Raw genomic sequence first — 16362 nt, 5'->3', positions numbered from 1 at the left:
TTTCCCCTTCCACGCGTCTCCAAATTAAACAACCAAATGCTCCAGAACCCGAAAAATAGGAACGTAGCATCTCATATGACCCCACGCAGGCAGCCTTGGCACCAACAAACCCCCGGTGCGCCAGCAGTCCAGGTCTCTCCCTATTTCAATATCCTGTTCATTACTGGCAGTTTCAAACATTTCTACCCCCAATCGGACCCCTCCTAAACTCTGAGAGCAAATTGTCCAGCGGGAGGGGGGGCAAGATCGATAGCTGAACCCAGTCACACCCTCTACCCCACACCCAGCAGACCTCCGACCAAAGAATCCACCATAAAAAGGCTGCCGGATGTAAATGTGAAAAGTTGAAAGATTATTAGCACCGAAGGTGGTATTCAGCCGGATCAGACCGGTTCGGATGTACCGGTAGTGAAAATTTTGACCGGTTCAAAGAGAACCGACAAATACCACCTCTGCTGGCTCCTCCCCTCCCCTTCCACGAGTCTCCACGCACCCCGTTTTGGCTCCCAGGTAAGCGGAGGGAGGTTTACTACACACCTACCTAAACATTATTGTCACTGCTATTAGTCTTCTGTTTGAAGTACATTGACCTGGACAATATATTGCTCACCAAGCACTTGAGTATGTTAAAGGGCGGGTGTGTGTGTGTGTGAGGGAACCCTATAAATACAATTATTAAAACACACACACACACACACCCCAAAAAAGCTGCCAGAGGGATCTTCTTGAGGGATCCCAAGACCCGGCTTTTGCTGAGGAGAGAAGTCTACTCAGGGAGGAAATCTACTCACAGTGCAACTCTCCTTCCACGGGGGAGTCCGGCTATTCTGCCCAGCAGCTGTTAGGTGCCACAGCTTCCCAAAAAAGAAAATGAGAGGCGTCCTTGGCTTTTTATCGCACTTTGGAGAAGACGCGGGGGTGGGGTGGGGAAACCTTCAGCCGGCGAAGAGTCAGGGAAGGAAAGCAGGACAAAAGGCACGCGGCTCTCTGCTTATTCAGCACCGGATCTCCACCGGTCCAGCCGCTGCCAGCTCTCCTAAGTTTCTGACCTTACTCATTTTAAGAGCAAGAAACGAGGAGGGTCTTCTCAGCCAGCAGATCAAAGCACACAGCTCGTTTGGGGAGGGGTCTGCCTAGCTCCCTCCACTCCCCCCCCCCACCCTTTCAGACCCTAGCATAGAGATCAGATAGCACAAAGCGCATTTCTCTCTCCCCCTTCCTCACCCAAGTCCCCCCCCTTCCCTCTTTTGGAGTCCCTCCCTCCCTCCCTCCCTCGCCCGCCTCTCTCTCTCTCTCTCTCTCTCTCTCTCTCTCTCTCGTATTAAGCATTCCTAGAGAGCTGGGCTTGACAGCTCATTCATCCCTCACCAAGTTGGACCAGTCAACCCTGCCAGATGTTCTAATTCCCACTTTTGCTCAGTGATGGGGGGAGGATACCGCTAGGTTTTCTGAGCAACTCCACGGCTCCTCCTTGCTTTAAAAACCCGCTTTAAAAAAATAAATAATGATTGGAATCTCACATTTCTCTATCTAGGGAAAGATCTCAGCCACTCCTCCCACCATCCTCGTTGTGCATCTCTATTATTACGAGGTTCTCCTCTCTCTCTCTCTCCCCCTCCCTCTCATTTGATCAGCTGCTCAAATTAACTGTTAAATGCCCGGGATCAAAGTAAAACAAATAACCTGCAAAAGAAATACACATGATTTGGCATGCGTTCGTTGGGAAAATATTTCTTTTGTCCAGGAAAGACTTAAATTATTGCTTGAGGCTACTTTTAAAAAATATCTTTTATGTATGTATGTATGTATGTATTATTATTAAGAGCCGTGGGGACGCAGTGGTTAGAATGTAGTATTGCAGGCTGACTCTCTGCCCAGTGCCAGGAGTTTGATCCTGACTGGCTCAGATTGACTCAGCCTTCCTTCCTTCCTCCCTCCCTTCAATTAATTGGACAGATAACGTCTCGGAGTGATTGATATCATGGATACTTTCTGGATGCTAGACCCACCCCCTCCCTCCCTCCCTCCCTCCCTCCCTCCCTCCCTCCTCCCTCCCTCCCTCCTCCCTTCTTTCTTTCTTTCTTTCTTTCTTTCTTTCTTTCTTTCTTTCTTCCTTCCTTCCTTCCTTCCTTCCTTCCTTCCTTCATGGATACTTTCTGGATGCTAGACACCCTCCCTCCTCCCTCCTTCCTTCTTCCTTCCTTCCTTCCTTCCTTCCTTCCTTCCTTCCTTCCCAGTGGTTAGAATGCACTATTGCAGGCTGACTCTCTGCCAACTGCCAGTAGTTCGATCCTGACTGGCTGAAAGATTGACTCAGCCTGCCTTCCTTCCTTCCTTCCTTCCTTCCTTCCTTCCTTCCTTCCTTCCTTCCCTTCCCTTCCCTTCCCAGTAATTAGAATGCAAGACTGCAGGCTAACTCTGACCACAGCTGCAACCATCATAAATGTGAGTCGGTTGCCGAGCATCCGAATATAAATCACGTGACCATGGAGACACTGCAACAGTCGTAAGTGCGGAAAAAGGATATGTTGCTTTTTCCCAGTGCCGTCAAACAGCCACTAAGCAAACTGTAGAAAGTTGAGGTTTACCTATAATGTGTTTAAAAAGCACACAAATACACACACAGTGCGTTTGTGTTTGTGTTTGAATTGCCCGACATCTTTTGACATTTTTTGACATAGGTGACTTCAGCCTGACATCTTCTGACATAGGTGACTTCAGCAAGGTCACGCTCGGCTGTGCTATTAAAACCAGAGCTGGGTATTCAGCCGGTTCGGACCGGTTCTGTAGAACAGGTAGTGGACATTTTGAGTAGTTCGGAGAACTGGCAAATACCACCACGGACTGGCCTCGCCCCCATCTATTCACTGCCTCCTATCAAGTCCCAGCGGATTGGCTGCGTCTTCTTCGGTTGCCCTGCACAGGAGAACGGAGCTGGAAAGCAGGTTGATGGAGTGGGGAGGGAATGGGGATTTTGCAGTATAGCCTTCCCCTGCCACATCCACCAAGCCACACCAGGCCCACCAAGCCACGCCCACAGAACTGGTAGTAAAATTTTTTTGAATCCCACCACTAATTAAAACATCTTTTATTCCCCTCTTCCTATCCAAATAACCACTTGGAGATCTGGAACGGAGCATCCTGAGAGCCAGAAATATTCCTTTATCCTTATTTTGGAGCCCTGGTGTCAAATTTCCTGCAGTTGTGAAGTTTCCCTACTTCGAATGCAGTACAGCATTATTGCTGTTTGACGTTGGCGTCTTATCACCTTGGGAACGAAGAAGACAGGGCCTCTTTCATCCTGGATGCAAAATTTGGGATAGGGATGGGGGAAAATTACAACTTCTGGGTTCGGTGCAGGTGTGATTCCCACGTTCTTCAGCTGTTTTCTGTAGGTAGTGAAAATCTACTTCAAGTTGATAGCTTCTTGTCCTGAGAGTGTTCTTTTTAAAAAAAAAATGTTTCAAGAATGAAAAACGCTTCCAGGTCCCACAATGTTGTGCGTTTGGGTTTGGGGAGGGGGTGTCAAAAGGATTATGACTGAAGCAAAAAACAGATTTTGCAGCTTGCAGCTGTGTGTGTAACTAGATGGTGTCGCAATATTGTGGTGGGCCTATGGTGTATAGAGCAGTGGAGGCTAACCTTTTTGGACTCCTGTGCCAAAAATTGTGTGCACGCATGCACGCTCGCATGCCAGCACCCAGAAGTCAATGCGCTCCCCATGCCCACTATGCATGCGTGTGCAATCCCTACCTCTCACCCCCGCCACCCCCTTACTTGCACTGTGCCTCACAGCTGATTTTTGGCGGTTTGAGGCCTTTTTCGGCCTCCCAGAGGTTTGAGGAAGGCTTCTGCAGGCTTTGCAGGCCGAAAACTAAGCCCATTTTGTCACTTCCGGTATTTTTGGAAAAACAAGAAGTGATGAAGTGGGCCTAGTTTTTGGGCTGCAAAGCCTGCAGAAGCCTTCCTCAAGCCTCTGGAAGGCTGAAAAAGGCCTCAAACCAGCCGAAAAATCAGCTGTGAGGCGCGTGCACGCCTAGTGAGGTAAGTTTGCCAGCAGCTCGCGTGCCAGCACAAATGGCTCTGTGGCCCACCTGCGGCACATATGCCATAGGTTCACCATCATAGGTAGGCTTGAACAATGAGGAAAATATGTGGACCAAGGGTTTAAAATTCACATTAAATGACTGTATAATCTAAAGGAAAATGTCCATAAGATCATGTAGCATTGGTATTTAACACCAGATAAGTTATCTAAGATGTACAAAGGTATGTCCAATGAATGTTGGAAGTGTAAAAGGGACGTTTTACCATCTATGGTAGACCTGTGATAAAACAAAAAAAAATATGGGAGAGCGTGATTCATATTTTAATAGAGAAGATTTTGAAAACAGAGATAAAAATGAAACCAGAACTTTTCCTTTTGGTTCTCATGGAAAAAGAATTGGGAGAAAAAGTTTGGAATTTTGTTGCTATGTAGGTTGACAGCAACGAGACTATTGTATGCACAAAAATGGAAGGACGCTTCGATTCCTACCATAGATGAATGGTTGCAGAAGCTGATGTCAAATGAATGTAAAAGGAAAAAAAGAATTCAGACAGATGAGCGTCTGTCACCCAACATCCCAGAGTTAACAACTGTCGATAAGAAAGACAAAAAAGGCTGCACAGTGAGGTGGCAGGACCTGGAGGCAGCAGATAATTTTGATCCCTTACAAATCCAAACACCTGATAACAGGCTGAAATGATAACAGCCAAGCAGCAAAATTAAGTGGCGCATCGGCTGTCCTTTGGGGGATAGAGATTGAGCGCATGGGAGGGGAGACTGCTGTTGTGGCCCGACAGCAGACACCGGAGCAGGAGCAGAGTTGGACAGTGAGGAGGTTGGGGAGGAACATGGGCCAGTCCTGGAGTCTGGGGAAGGCTTGGACGAGGGCTCTGCATGGGAGGCAGAGATGGGGCCAGGGCCATCCGACAGTTATCAGCTGCCTTCGGAGTGGGAGATCAATGGGGCAAAAGAACAGCTGGAGCCTGTTCCTGATGTGTGCATGCACAGAGCTGCCAGAAGAAGGGAACAGCTGAGGAACAAGGGCCAACTTGGGAATAAAGCCACAGGTGGACAGTGAATGGCCCCTTCCACGGGGGATAAAAGAGGAGCAAAAGGAGAATAGGGATTTGCAAGAGATAATTAGTTCATTTTGGAAAGTATTGTGACATCTGAAAGATATCGACCTGGCAACACTCCAAGCCTGATAAAGATCTGTAATTGGGAACTATCTTGAAAGACTATTGGCCGGGACTTTGTTGGAGAGGAAATTCATTGTAAATTAAATAAAAGGGGTTTATTGGGACTCGGACTCAGCTTTGTGCTGTTGGGGAAATCTAGGTCAGGACTCCTATTCCCATTCCTATTTTTCATTTTTGCGAAATAAAGATTTAACCCTGTGCCACACTGTTCCTTTTACCCTCAGTTTCCCGCCGTGTAATGCCAAGGTGATGAAAAGGCAGAAACACCGAGAGCCAAAGACACACATCTGGTGAACAGGTTGCCTCCTCTCCAGCTATCTGAGCTATGTATACGTCCATCTGTTAAAAGCCAGAGATTCCAGCGCCTTTGCTCTCTTTTCATGAGACTAAATCTTCTCTCTGGCTGAATGATTGGCAATGCAAGAGGAAGATTTAAGGAACTTCGTTGCTCTGATATTTTGAAAAAAAGGACTTTTGAAGGCTCATGTTGGACGTAGAATTTTGCTTCAATCGAATCCTTTGGCAGATGCCTTTTCATGACAAGATAAAAGAACTGAGGGAATCTTGTTCACACCATTAAACGTAACACAGAAGCGTCAAGACACCTGAAGCTCAAACAGCTTAAAATCCCAGCGCATTTTCAAACTACATCAAGACTTTGCAACATATTTCAAAATGCAGGATCAAATGTTTTCTCACTGACACACAAAAAGCCCTCCAAATAAATCAGTAGAGCAACCAAAATGATGAGGGGACTGGGGGGCTACAATATATGACGAAGGGTTGCAGGAACTGGGCCTGGCTAGTCTAGGGAAGAGAAGGACCAGGGGAGACAGGAGAGCAAGATTCCAGTATTTGAGGGGCTGCCACAGGGAGGAGGAAGGGGTCAAGCTATTTTCCAAAGCACCTGAAGGCCAGACAAGGAACAATGGATGGAAACTGAACAAGGAGAGATTCAACCCGGAAATAAAGAGAAATTTTCAGACAGTGAGAACAATCAACCCATGGAACAGAAGTTGCCTTCGGAAGTTGTGGGAGCTTCATCCCTGGAGGTTTTCGAGAAGAGACTGTCAGAAATGGAGTAGGGTCTCCTGCTTGAGTGGGATGGGGGGGGTAGACCAGATGACCTACAAGGTCCCTTCCGACTCTGTTATTCTGTTCAGTTCGATTACGACACAGAGGGCAGGATTCCATGGCAGCTAAAAAAATGCGAGTGAGCAGCTGGACAGCTTCAACAAGTAGCCAAGATGTAACTTAGAAAAAAACAAATCTTGAAAATGCCAGAGAAGGAGAACAATGGGGAATGTTAAAAATTCAGTGTGATCAACCATATAGTGTTGTGAATGACGCTGTTGTGGTAACAAAGCTTCCTTTGATCCCTGTGGGGGAAGGTCTCTGGCACTTACGAGATCCAACAAAGCAGGACAGAATCACAAGACAGAGCAGAGGAACATGGGATGGGGAGTGGAAATCAGTAAGGCAGAAAATGACTGCCAGCAGACCTCACTTTGCCAATATATTCATTTACTGGTAGACTAAAATCTTCACCCTGGTGCAGTGATAGCGAATCTTTTTGCTGTGGTGTGCTGAAAGTGCGCATGCAGGCACCCACAATACAATGCGCTCTGCCCCCCAAGCATGCATGTGCAACACCCCCTGCTCCCTAACCTGAACTGCACACGCGCACGCCTCCTGGCTGATTTTCGGCCTGTTTGATGCCATTTTCACCCTCCTTAAGGCTTGAGGGAAGCCTCTGCAGCCTTTGGAGGCCGAAAAATGGCCCATTTTGGCACTTCTGGTATTTCTGGAAGGCCTGTTTTTCTGTCCTATATTTCCTTGGTTTGAAGCCCAGCTGATAGGCGTGGCAGAGCAGATTGTGGCGAATCAGCTGTTTTACTTACTGGGGCTGAAAGTAAGTTTTAGAGCTGTTTTCTAATGCACCCCGAAGCATGCGCTCACCGAACCGGTTGTTACGCCGGTTGAATCCCTCCACTGCCTTCTGTGCACACGGTTTCATCCCCCTCAGCAATCTTTCTGCTTCCCAGACCATGGTAACTTTACTCTCAATGGCTTCATTTTCCATTCAGATGTAACCCTGTCTTCTAAGAAGAATATATAATTTCTTTTTTTAATCTTTATGCACAAAAGGAATACGAAAGAAACGGATGCAAAAATGAAAAATATATACCAAGCTGCTGAATGTTAGAATAAGTTATTAAACCTTGGGCACATAAAACACTATTTAGCAGTGCATGCCATGTTACAAATGGAAAGTAAGCACTTATGTTAATTTTGGGATGAAGTCTGCCTTTCTAATGTTGACTTATCTCTCTTCTTTTTTTGCAATCCTTGGTCGTGTGATGTAGCTATAATTCTTCAAACAATGATATATTCCTCAAATAAGGAGAGACCACTGCTTTTAAACAACAGCAGCAAAGATTTTCAGAATGACATGCAAACCATTCTATAATTCCCCAATCCAACTATAAAATTTGCCGAACAAATTTGTACTGTCTGAGTTCCTTCATTCCTATTACGCTTTGCCATATGACCAACATTTTCACAATATTGTTTAAAAGCCCCAAAAACATGAAAAAAGAGAGGATCTTTTGCTTAATGTCTGTTCTTCAAATCATAGAAGATATACTTCAGATTTGCTAGATCTCTTTGCAGTCGTGAGCTTAACTAGGATAATGAAGTCAACCAAAACCCTAATTAATTAAATTCAAATCCAGCCCTCATATAAAAGCATTTTTTTTAAAGTTATTTGCTTTGTGGACTCCTCTGAAGTGAAGACATCAGAACTGTTGCCGTTCTAATGAATTCTAGGCAAAAAAAATTGCTTTCTTTTTTAACCTTTCAAACTACAAGAGGGTTTTCAACTTCTGTGTTTCTTCCACCAAGTCTCAATTTTTAATAATATTTTTTCGATTTTAAAAATCATTTTTTAAAAAATAAATCACAGTTAAGATTCCCTACAAGTTTTCTGGAGTTTTGACATAATGTAGAACGATGTCTTGTTTGTTTACTTAACGCGTGTTAAATCTGCCTTTCAGGGACATTTGAAGACACTGGCAGCTTACAGCCTATTCTTAGGACAACACAACAATATTCTATACATATAAAAGTGAAATACCACTCGCGCATCATCACAAAATCTCCAGATCCGTAAAACCTACGAATTTGAAATTTGGTACTTATGTTCCTCTTGGCTTCTAGGGGCTCACTAAGAAAGGATTGTTTGAAATGACCATCAGAACATTAATATTTCCTATATTATTATTATTAACATGCTCCGATGCTAAGGAGTTCTACTCCCCCTCCCCATCTGAAAAGAAATCTCTTCTAAGCCATACCCAGGCTCCTTGCGGTCTCCTTCTTGCTCACACAGCAAATACCACTTCAGTTTTCAAACAGCCCTCAACTCTCTCACACACTTGACAGGACGCTAGCCAGATGAATACCAATGGATGCAACGAGAACACAAAAGACACATTCAATAGGTTGTCGGCAGCTACATCTATCTGAAATATGCGCCTTAACAAATGTCCATCTCATAAAGAAAGACAAACATATTGCAAACTTACCGGCCATTATCTCGACCAACTCCCCAAACTCGGATGCTAACGATGGGCTGAGAATGAAGAATACTACGGTCCATGGGGTCAACCAAATTTAGCATATCATTCTCCAGGATAAGATACATATCTTTTCCCTAAGTAAAAAAAGAAAAGAAGGGGGGAGGAGAGACAGAGATAGAGAGGCAGAGAGAGAGAGAGAGAGAGAGAGAGGGAGAGAGAGAGAGAAAAGAATTAAAAAAACATACTCAGCACAAATCTTTTTCACCTTGCAACACTTATTTCAGAAAAAAGAAGGCCGGCATAAGAAAAATATAACCATGGGTTCAGTGGTGGTATTCGACCGGTTCTGCCTGGTTCTGGAGAGCCGGAAGCGGCGATGAGCAGTGGAGACTGAACCGGTTCTCTTCGCTGCTCTGTGGTTGGCCCACCCGCCCGCCCAGGCTCCCATACTCACTTTTATGGCCAGAATTCAAAGCGCAGCTGCTTTGCACGGCGCAGAATAGCATCGCGCAGCAGCTGCTGCAGCGACCACCATCATGCAGGCTTGCAGGAGGCAAGTTAGAACGCCTCTGCCCCTGCACAAAGTGCATGTTTGGCGCGTGCATACACGCAAAGTGTGTGCATGCGTGCAAAGCACGGCCACCAAGCCACGCCCACCGAACCGGTGGCAACTTTATTTGAATACCACCAGTGCACGGGTTCTTGATGCTCTACAAGCTTGGTGGTTTTCTTGCATACGTTTCATGACTCAACTAGGGAACATTATCAGTGCTAGAAGGGAGTAGGGTTTGCTGCAGGTATGGAGACAGCAGCATCTAGTACTGATGATGCTACATCTAGATGGATGGGGAATTCTGGCGCTCGAAGTCCACAAATCGCTATGGTCTTTAGATCCTGATCTAAATAAAAAGGTCACAAATTTATGTGGAGTTGAGATCCCAGAATTCCCAGCCATAGCCACAGTAGCTGGGGAATTCTGGGAGTTGAAGGTGACCCGTTTGGAAGCTGAAGGAAACATTTCCACTGGAGCTTTCCTAGAACTGTGATGGCCTCTGGTGAAGTTCCCATCACCTTCACTGATGACAAAAGCTAGAGAAGAAGTTCCTTTCAGGGCTACAACTGTAAGAGAGCCTTCCGTATTTCCATCCAAACTACAAATAGTATCAATAAAGCTTTATAAAAAATAAACAAGAGACTGATATAAAGTAATTTGTGAGAATATAAAGAAGAAAATTTGGTAATAGATAAGATGGAAAATATATTCGTGTAGAAATGATAAATGTAATATTGGAAAGGGGATTTGACAGGAGATAATCTAAACTAAGGTGAAATTTTGAATGATCGATGAAATGGTATGAATAGATTAAACTGTAAACATGTCGAACATAAGAATATATGATCAAGGTAAAGAAGAAAACTTGGTAATAGATAACGATGTGATGTTAGAAAGCTGTATTTGTGATTATGGATATGACTGATTTAAAATGTAAAACACCTGGAACCACACTGGTCTCTCAAAGATGTATTTAAATAATTAAAAAATAAAAAAAACTTTTGTACCCCCCCCCAAAAGGAAAAAAAAAAAAGAGATCATTTCACAGAGAAGGCTGGCCTGGCCTTCAAAGAAGCCAGAAAACCAGATGGCCAAACAGACTGAAGGAAGGCTTACAGATAAAATGATAAAACATTTCTTACCTCTCCCCAAATGCCAACGGTATCTCTTATGTCGTTTTTGCAGTATGAGAGTTGCCGTATGCAATTGTTTACCGCAATGCTGCTTTTTCCGGGAGCCAAATCTTCCTCCCCCATCTCGACCCATCCCAAGGAACGAACGGCGAAGCACTGTGAAGAGATCGGGAACGACGTTTCAGACCGTGGTGGAACTTGACATATTTTTACAACCAGTTCTGTGGGCACGGGAGGACTGTTCTAAAATGGGGGAATTTTAAGCATGAACACTTACCTTTACCATCAGCGCTGGTGAGTAAAACAGCTGAGGCACGGCAACCTGCTCTGCCGCACCTATCAGCTGAGCTACAAACAAAGGAAATATAGGACAGGAAAGGGCGGGGCAGGGCTGCGGGGCCAATTGCTGACCGGCGCTACCGGATCGCTAGAACCGGTGCAAACCGGCAGCATACTATTACTGGTTTTAGATTTTTTATTTTTATTTTTATTGAGAATAAACTTTAAAAATATTGAACGTGGTGGACTTTAACATACATTTCACTCTTTACATTTTACATTAGAAAAGATCAAAAGAAACTATAAGCATTTATATACATACATACATACATACACATATATATACACACACACATATATATACACGTACATGTATACATTTAGGCTTTATACCCATGATGGCGAACCTATGGCACGCGTGCCATTTGTGCCGGCACGCGAGCTGCAGGTAAGCTTACCTCACTGCAGATGCGTGCGCCTCCCAGCTGATTTTCAGCAAGTTTGAGGTCTTTTTCGGCCCCCCAAAGGCTTAAGGAAGGCTTTGCAGGCCAAAAACTAGCCCCATTTTGTCACTTCCTGTTTTTCCAAAAATACCGGAAGTGATGAAATGGACCTAGTTTTCAGCCTGCAAAGCCTGCAGAAGCCTTCCTCAAGCCTCTGGGAGGCTGAAAAAGGCCTCAAACTGGCCGAAAATCAGCTGTGAGGTGCAGTGCAGGTAAAGGGCAGCGGGGATGGGTGGGTTTTTTGCAATATTTGATAGCTGCTGGTAAATAATTATGTTTGTATGGATCTGTGAAGCTATGATGTTGGACCAGGAACTAGAAAACCCAAGTTTAATATTATTACAGTTTCCTTGGGAAAACATTCTGTCTTGATTGAACCTCGCCGTTACTAAAGAAAAAAATTGGGAAGAAAATGTCGCCAGATGTTTTGTTGTTTGTAATGTGTTTAGTTTTGTAGTTTTTATAAAAAACAGTTTTTATACTATTTTTACCTTTGATTTCTTTTAGAACCACCTGTAATTGGCTGCATGATGGAGGGGAGACCTCTAAAAAAGCTTTAAATAAAATAAATAAAAATATGGTCCATGCACAAGGATTTTAACTCGACAAAATATATGATTTTTTTTTAAGTATTAAATAAAAATCCTCCCCACCTAGAAGAGCTAAATTTATTACCAGAGGCATATGGCTTATTTTGCAAATGTAACTGAAGGAAGAAAAAAAAATACACAATCATATTATTAGTAACTATTGTTTGTTTCTCAGCTTTAATTGGGGAATTTATGCCTCGAAGCTGCCAATATTACAGATATACTGGCGTAGCTTAAAGCTGGAAGGCGTGTGGGAAGATTTTTAAAAAATATACTTTGAAAGAAATAAAATGTTTCAGGAATCCAATCTCCTTAGAACAGACATCTTCAACTTGGCAACTTTTAAGACTTGTGGACTCCCAGAATTCCCCAGGCAGCATGGGGAATTCTGGGAGTTGAAGTCCACAAGTCTTAAAAATTGCCAGGTTGCTGGCTCGGGAATTCTGGGAGTTGAAGTCCACAGGTCTTAAAGTTGCTAGGTTGCTGGCTCGGGAATTCTGGGAGTTGAAGTCCACAAGTCTTAAAAGTTGCTAGGTTGCTGGCTTGGGAATTCTGGGAGTTGAAGTCCACAGGTCTTAAAGTTGGCCATTTGCTGGCTGGGGAATTCTGGGAGTTGAAGTCCACGAGTCTTAAAAGTTGACAGACAAAAGTTGACCTGCATACCTGTACCCGTGAAAATCTACGAAAACAAATCTATCTATCTATCTATCTATCTATCTATCTATCTATCTATCTATCTATCTATCCATCCATCCATCCATCCATCTATCTCTATCTCTATCTCTCTGTCTATCTACTGGTAATATGTTGAATAATAAATATAAATAAATATTGGTACGATGATACTGGATATTAATCAGTGGTTAAAAGCATTGCGTTTCTGGGGCACGATTAATGCAAGAGTAATGTTTATTTTTAAAGGCACAGAAATGTTAATTCTTATTAGCATTTTCTTTAACATTGCTGCCATCTTGTGACTCTCTCCCTGAACTGCAGCCAATGAGCAACTCCAAAATCATTTTAATTTGAGAGCATCTAGAAGCTTTGAGATATTATGTAGCTGTAAATGCCATTAAATAAATACACACACACACACACACACACACACACACACACACACACACAGATGCCATTAAATGCCATTAACCTATACCATTTCAGACAAGTGACTATTTGGTCTCTTCATAAAAACCACCACAAACTATGCACAACTTCTGAAGGCAACTTCTATTCCACTGGTTAATTGTCCTCACTGTTAGGAAGTTTCTCCTTAATTCCAGGTTGCTTCTCTCCTTGATGAGTTTCCAACCATTATTTCTTGTCCTGCTTTCTGGAGCTTTTGAAAATAAATTTGAACTTCTCTTTTTGGGGGGCAGCCTCTCAAATACTGGAAGACTGCTATTATGTCATTCCTAGTTCTTCTTTTCCTTAGACTAAGGTAAAGGTAAAGGTTCGCCTCATACATCCGCGCTAGTCATTTCCGCCTCTAGGGGGCGGTGCTCATCTCCGTTTCAAAGCCGAAGAGCCAGCGCTGTCCGAAGACTCTCTGTGGTCATGTGGCCAGCATGACTGAACGGCAAAGGCGCATGGAACATTGCTACCTTCCCACCAAAGGGGTCCTTATTTTTCTACTTGCATTTTTAACGTGCTTTCGAACGGCTAGGTTGACAGAAGCTGGGACAAGGAATGGGAGCTCACTCCATTATGCAGCGCTAGGGATTCAAACCGCTGAACTGCCAACCTTTCTGATCGACAAGCTCGGCATCTGAGCCACTGAATCCTTGTTTCTTAGACTAGCCAGACCCAAATCCTGCAGCCATTCTTCATATCTTCTTTCAGTCTCCAGAGATGGGCAACTCTTGTGCTGTTCGCGGCAGCACTACTGAAAGGGGAAATGCGCCCCATCCTTGTAGACAATGCTTTGTTAAGTGGACAGCTTGCAAGAAATTGCAGATCTGCTCCAAAACGGGTGCTTTTACCATTTCATGCCCCGATCACTAAAAAATTTACACTGGGGTAAAATAATACTGAGGCTTAACTGTGGCACCGTACGTCAGGGTACAGAGCTAGTCCTCGATGTACAGCGGTTCATTCAGTGACCGTGCAAAAGTTACAACGGCACTGAAAAATGCGTCTTACAACTGGATTTCGCAGTTATGACCATGGCAGCATCCTCATGGTTACACGATCAAAATTCAGGTGCTTGGCAACGGATTCATACTTATGATGGATTGCAGTGTCCCGTGGCAAAGTCAATGAGGAAGGCAGCTTCACTGGTCAACTGTGCTACTAATGTGTTGTGGTCTGCCGGCAATCTGTGGAGATGGCAGCAGAGTTGGACAGTGGGGAAGAAAGGGGACCAGTCCGGGAGTCTGGGGAGGACTCAGGTCCTGCGTCCGATGCAGAGATGGGGCCAGGGCCATCTGGGAGTTATGTGCTGACTCCGGAGCCTCCAGAATCTGACAGCAGTGAGGCAGAGGAACTGTCATGCCCCTGTCAGAATCTGATTCAGAGGGGGAGGCCAAGCAATTGACAGGTAGCGGGAGTGTGGCTCCGTTGGCTGTGAAAGAAACTGGGGAAGGGCAAAGTCTGGCTGGGCAGAGCAGGGAAGAGGTAGAGCAAGGGAAAGGGAATTCTGAGAAAGACCCAGGCCCACCCACTCTTCATCCTAGGGCATGCAGGGAGGAACGGAGAAGGGAGCAACATGAGTTGCATGGCTTACGGGGGAGGAAAGCGCCCTGATTCCCTTCATTAGCTGCAGCTGGGAACACAGTGTTTAAAAAGGGAAACTGAGCACAGCAAATTGTTGGGAGCAAATTGTGAATTATCTGGTATCGTCGAGGCTTATCTGGGTTCCTGGCATCTTCTCACCTGTGTGTGTTTTGCTGGGCTTTCAAGTCTGAAATTCCTTCTCCTGCCCTGTCCAGTTAATTACTGTAGCATGGTTTGTGTGCATTTTTATTTATAGTTTGTATGTACTTTGTTTTTGGACTGAATTTCCTCCACTTAAAGACTGTTCTTGGGAGTTTTTTCTCCAGCTGAAGGTAACCTGGACATTTGGGGCAAAGTTGGAGGTATTAAAGGGACATTTCTTGCTTATTGGACTGTGTTGCCTTTGTGCCACACCCCGGGTCATCACAGGGAGTTTGTTCCCAGTGCGCGTGTGTAGAGAGCTGCCAGAAGGCAAGAATAATTAAGACAAAAGGGGCGGGGTGACTCGGGAGTAAGGCTTGGAAGTGATTGCCCCTCCCATAAGACATAAAGGAGGAGAAAAGGACAGGAACCTTTGCAGGAAGCAACGTTGTTTGCTGTGTGGACTTTGTACTTCAGTTGATTTTTTTTATAGTTAATTTGGCACTTTTGTTGTTGGCACCAATTCAAAGGAGATAAAGGTGGGTGCTTATCTCGAGGGACTGTTTGGGACTCATTACGGGCTGGGAGTGAACGTAATTCCCAGCGTTGAAATAAAACAAGAATTGTTTGGACTAAGCGTGTGCTTAATTACGGTCTCAGGAAGTCTTGGTCAGAACATAGCAACCGCGGTGATTCATTTAACAAACTGGGGAAAGAAAGGTCATATAACCAGGGCAAAAATTCACGAAACCCCTGTCTCACTTAGCGACCGAAAGCTTGGGTTCAATCACGGTCGTAAGTGGAGGACCACTTGTATTTTGCTCACTGACCTTAGCCTCCGGATCGCTGTTGATGCTGCAGGAATCATCTTCGTCACACTGCGGAACATTTCTGTTGAAGAGGAGAACCTTCTGTTAGACCAAGGTTCAAATATACACCGACAAGTCAAAAGAAACTCCAAACTATTACACCAAGGAAGGGGAAAATGTTTTAAATCTGACACTGGCGATTCCAAAACACAGGGCAGACTTCACAGGATGGGCTGGAAAGGTGCTGGTGCTACATTTTGGTACCTTTAAATGTGACTCTGTACATTATAGGCAGCCCACCACAGCACAACTGAAATAGAACTGCGCATTGATACAGTGCCATAAGAACACAATAAAATAATAATAATTAAGGACCGATAACAGCAGTCAGGAAATTGAAGGCAGGACACGATTCAAAATGATTCAACCTAACCCCTGTAACTGACAAGGTAAAAACAACAACGCACAACTGACAACCAAACGAAAATGAAACATTAATAAAAGAGAAACCTTCACAGCCAGCAAAAAAGAAAAAAAAATCCTTTTGGTTTTCTTCCCAACATTTCTTTGTGGAATTAACAGTTCCTGGGGTAAAATGGCAGCCAATAAGTTTGATTGATAAATAGATAGGATACATAGAGATAGATGACAATAGAGATAGATAGAAAGATAGATAGATAGATAGATAGATAGATAGATAGATAGATAGATAGATAGATAGATAGATAGAGATAGGTAGACAAATAGATATGGATGATACATATGGAAGACAGATAGATAAAAGATAAATGACAGTAGAGATAGATAGATAAAT

General features: G+C 44.1%; 1 protein-coding gene across 17 annotated transcripts in view; it reads right to left on the bottom strand.

Moving 5' to 3' along the window:
- The window catches only part of APBB2 (amyloid beta precursor protein binding family B member 2), a 126361-nt gene that overhangs the window by 25940 nt on the left and 84059 nt on the right, over positions 1–16362 (bottom strand). For all 17 annotated transcript variants that reach the window (XM_087936770.1, XM_026699806.2, XM_087936766.1 and 14 more), the window contains 3 exons: positions 15570–15630; positions 10524–10670; positions 8835–8962 (listed from right to left, as the gene is read on the bottom strand). In XM_087936770.1, the coding sequence (XP_087792896.1) occupies positions 8835–8962; positions 10524–10670; positions 15570–15630 (336 nt within the window). The remainder of the gene's footprint in view (positions 1–8834; positions 8963–10523; positions 10671–15569; positions 15631–16362) is intronic.

Source organism: Pseudonaja textilis, chromosome 6 (genome assembly GCF_049901715.1).
Source record: "Pseudonaja textilis isolate UNSWEBS1 chromosome 6, rPseTex1.2, whole genome shotgun sequence".
NCBI classification, from domain to species: domain Eukaryota; kingdom Metazoa; phylum Chordata; class Lepidosauria; order Squamata; family Elapidae; genus Pseudonaja; species Pseudonaja textilis.
This window is presented reverse-complemented; position numbering and strand designations above follow the sequence as displayed.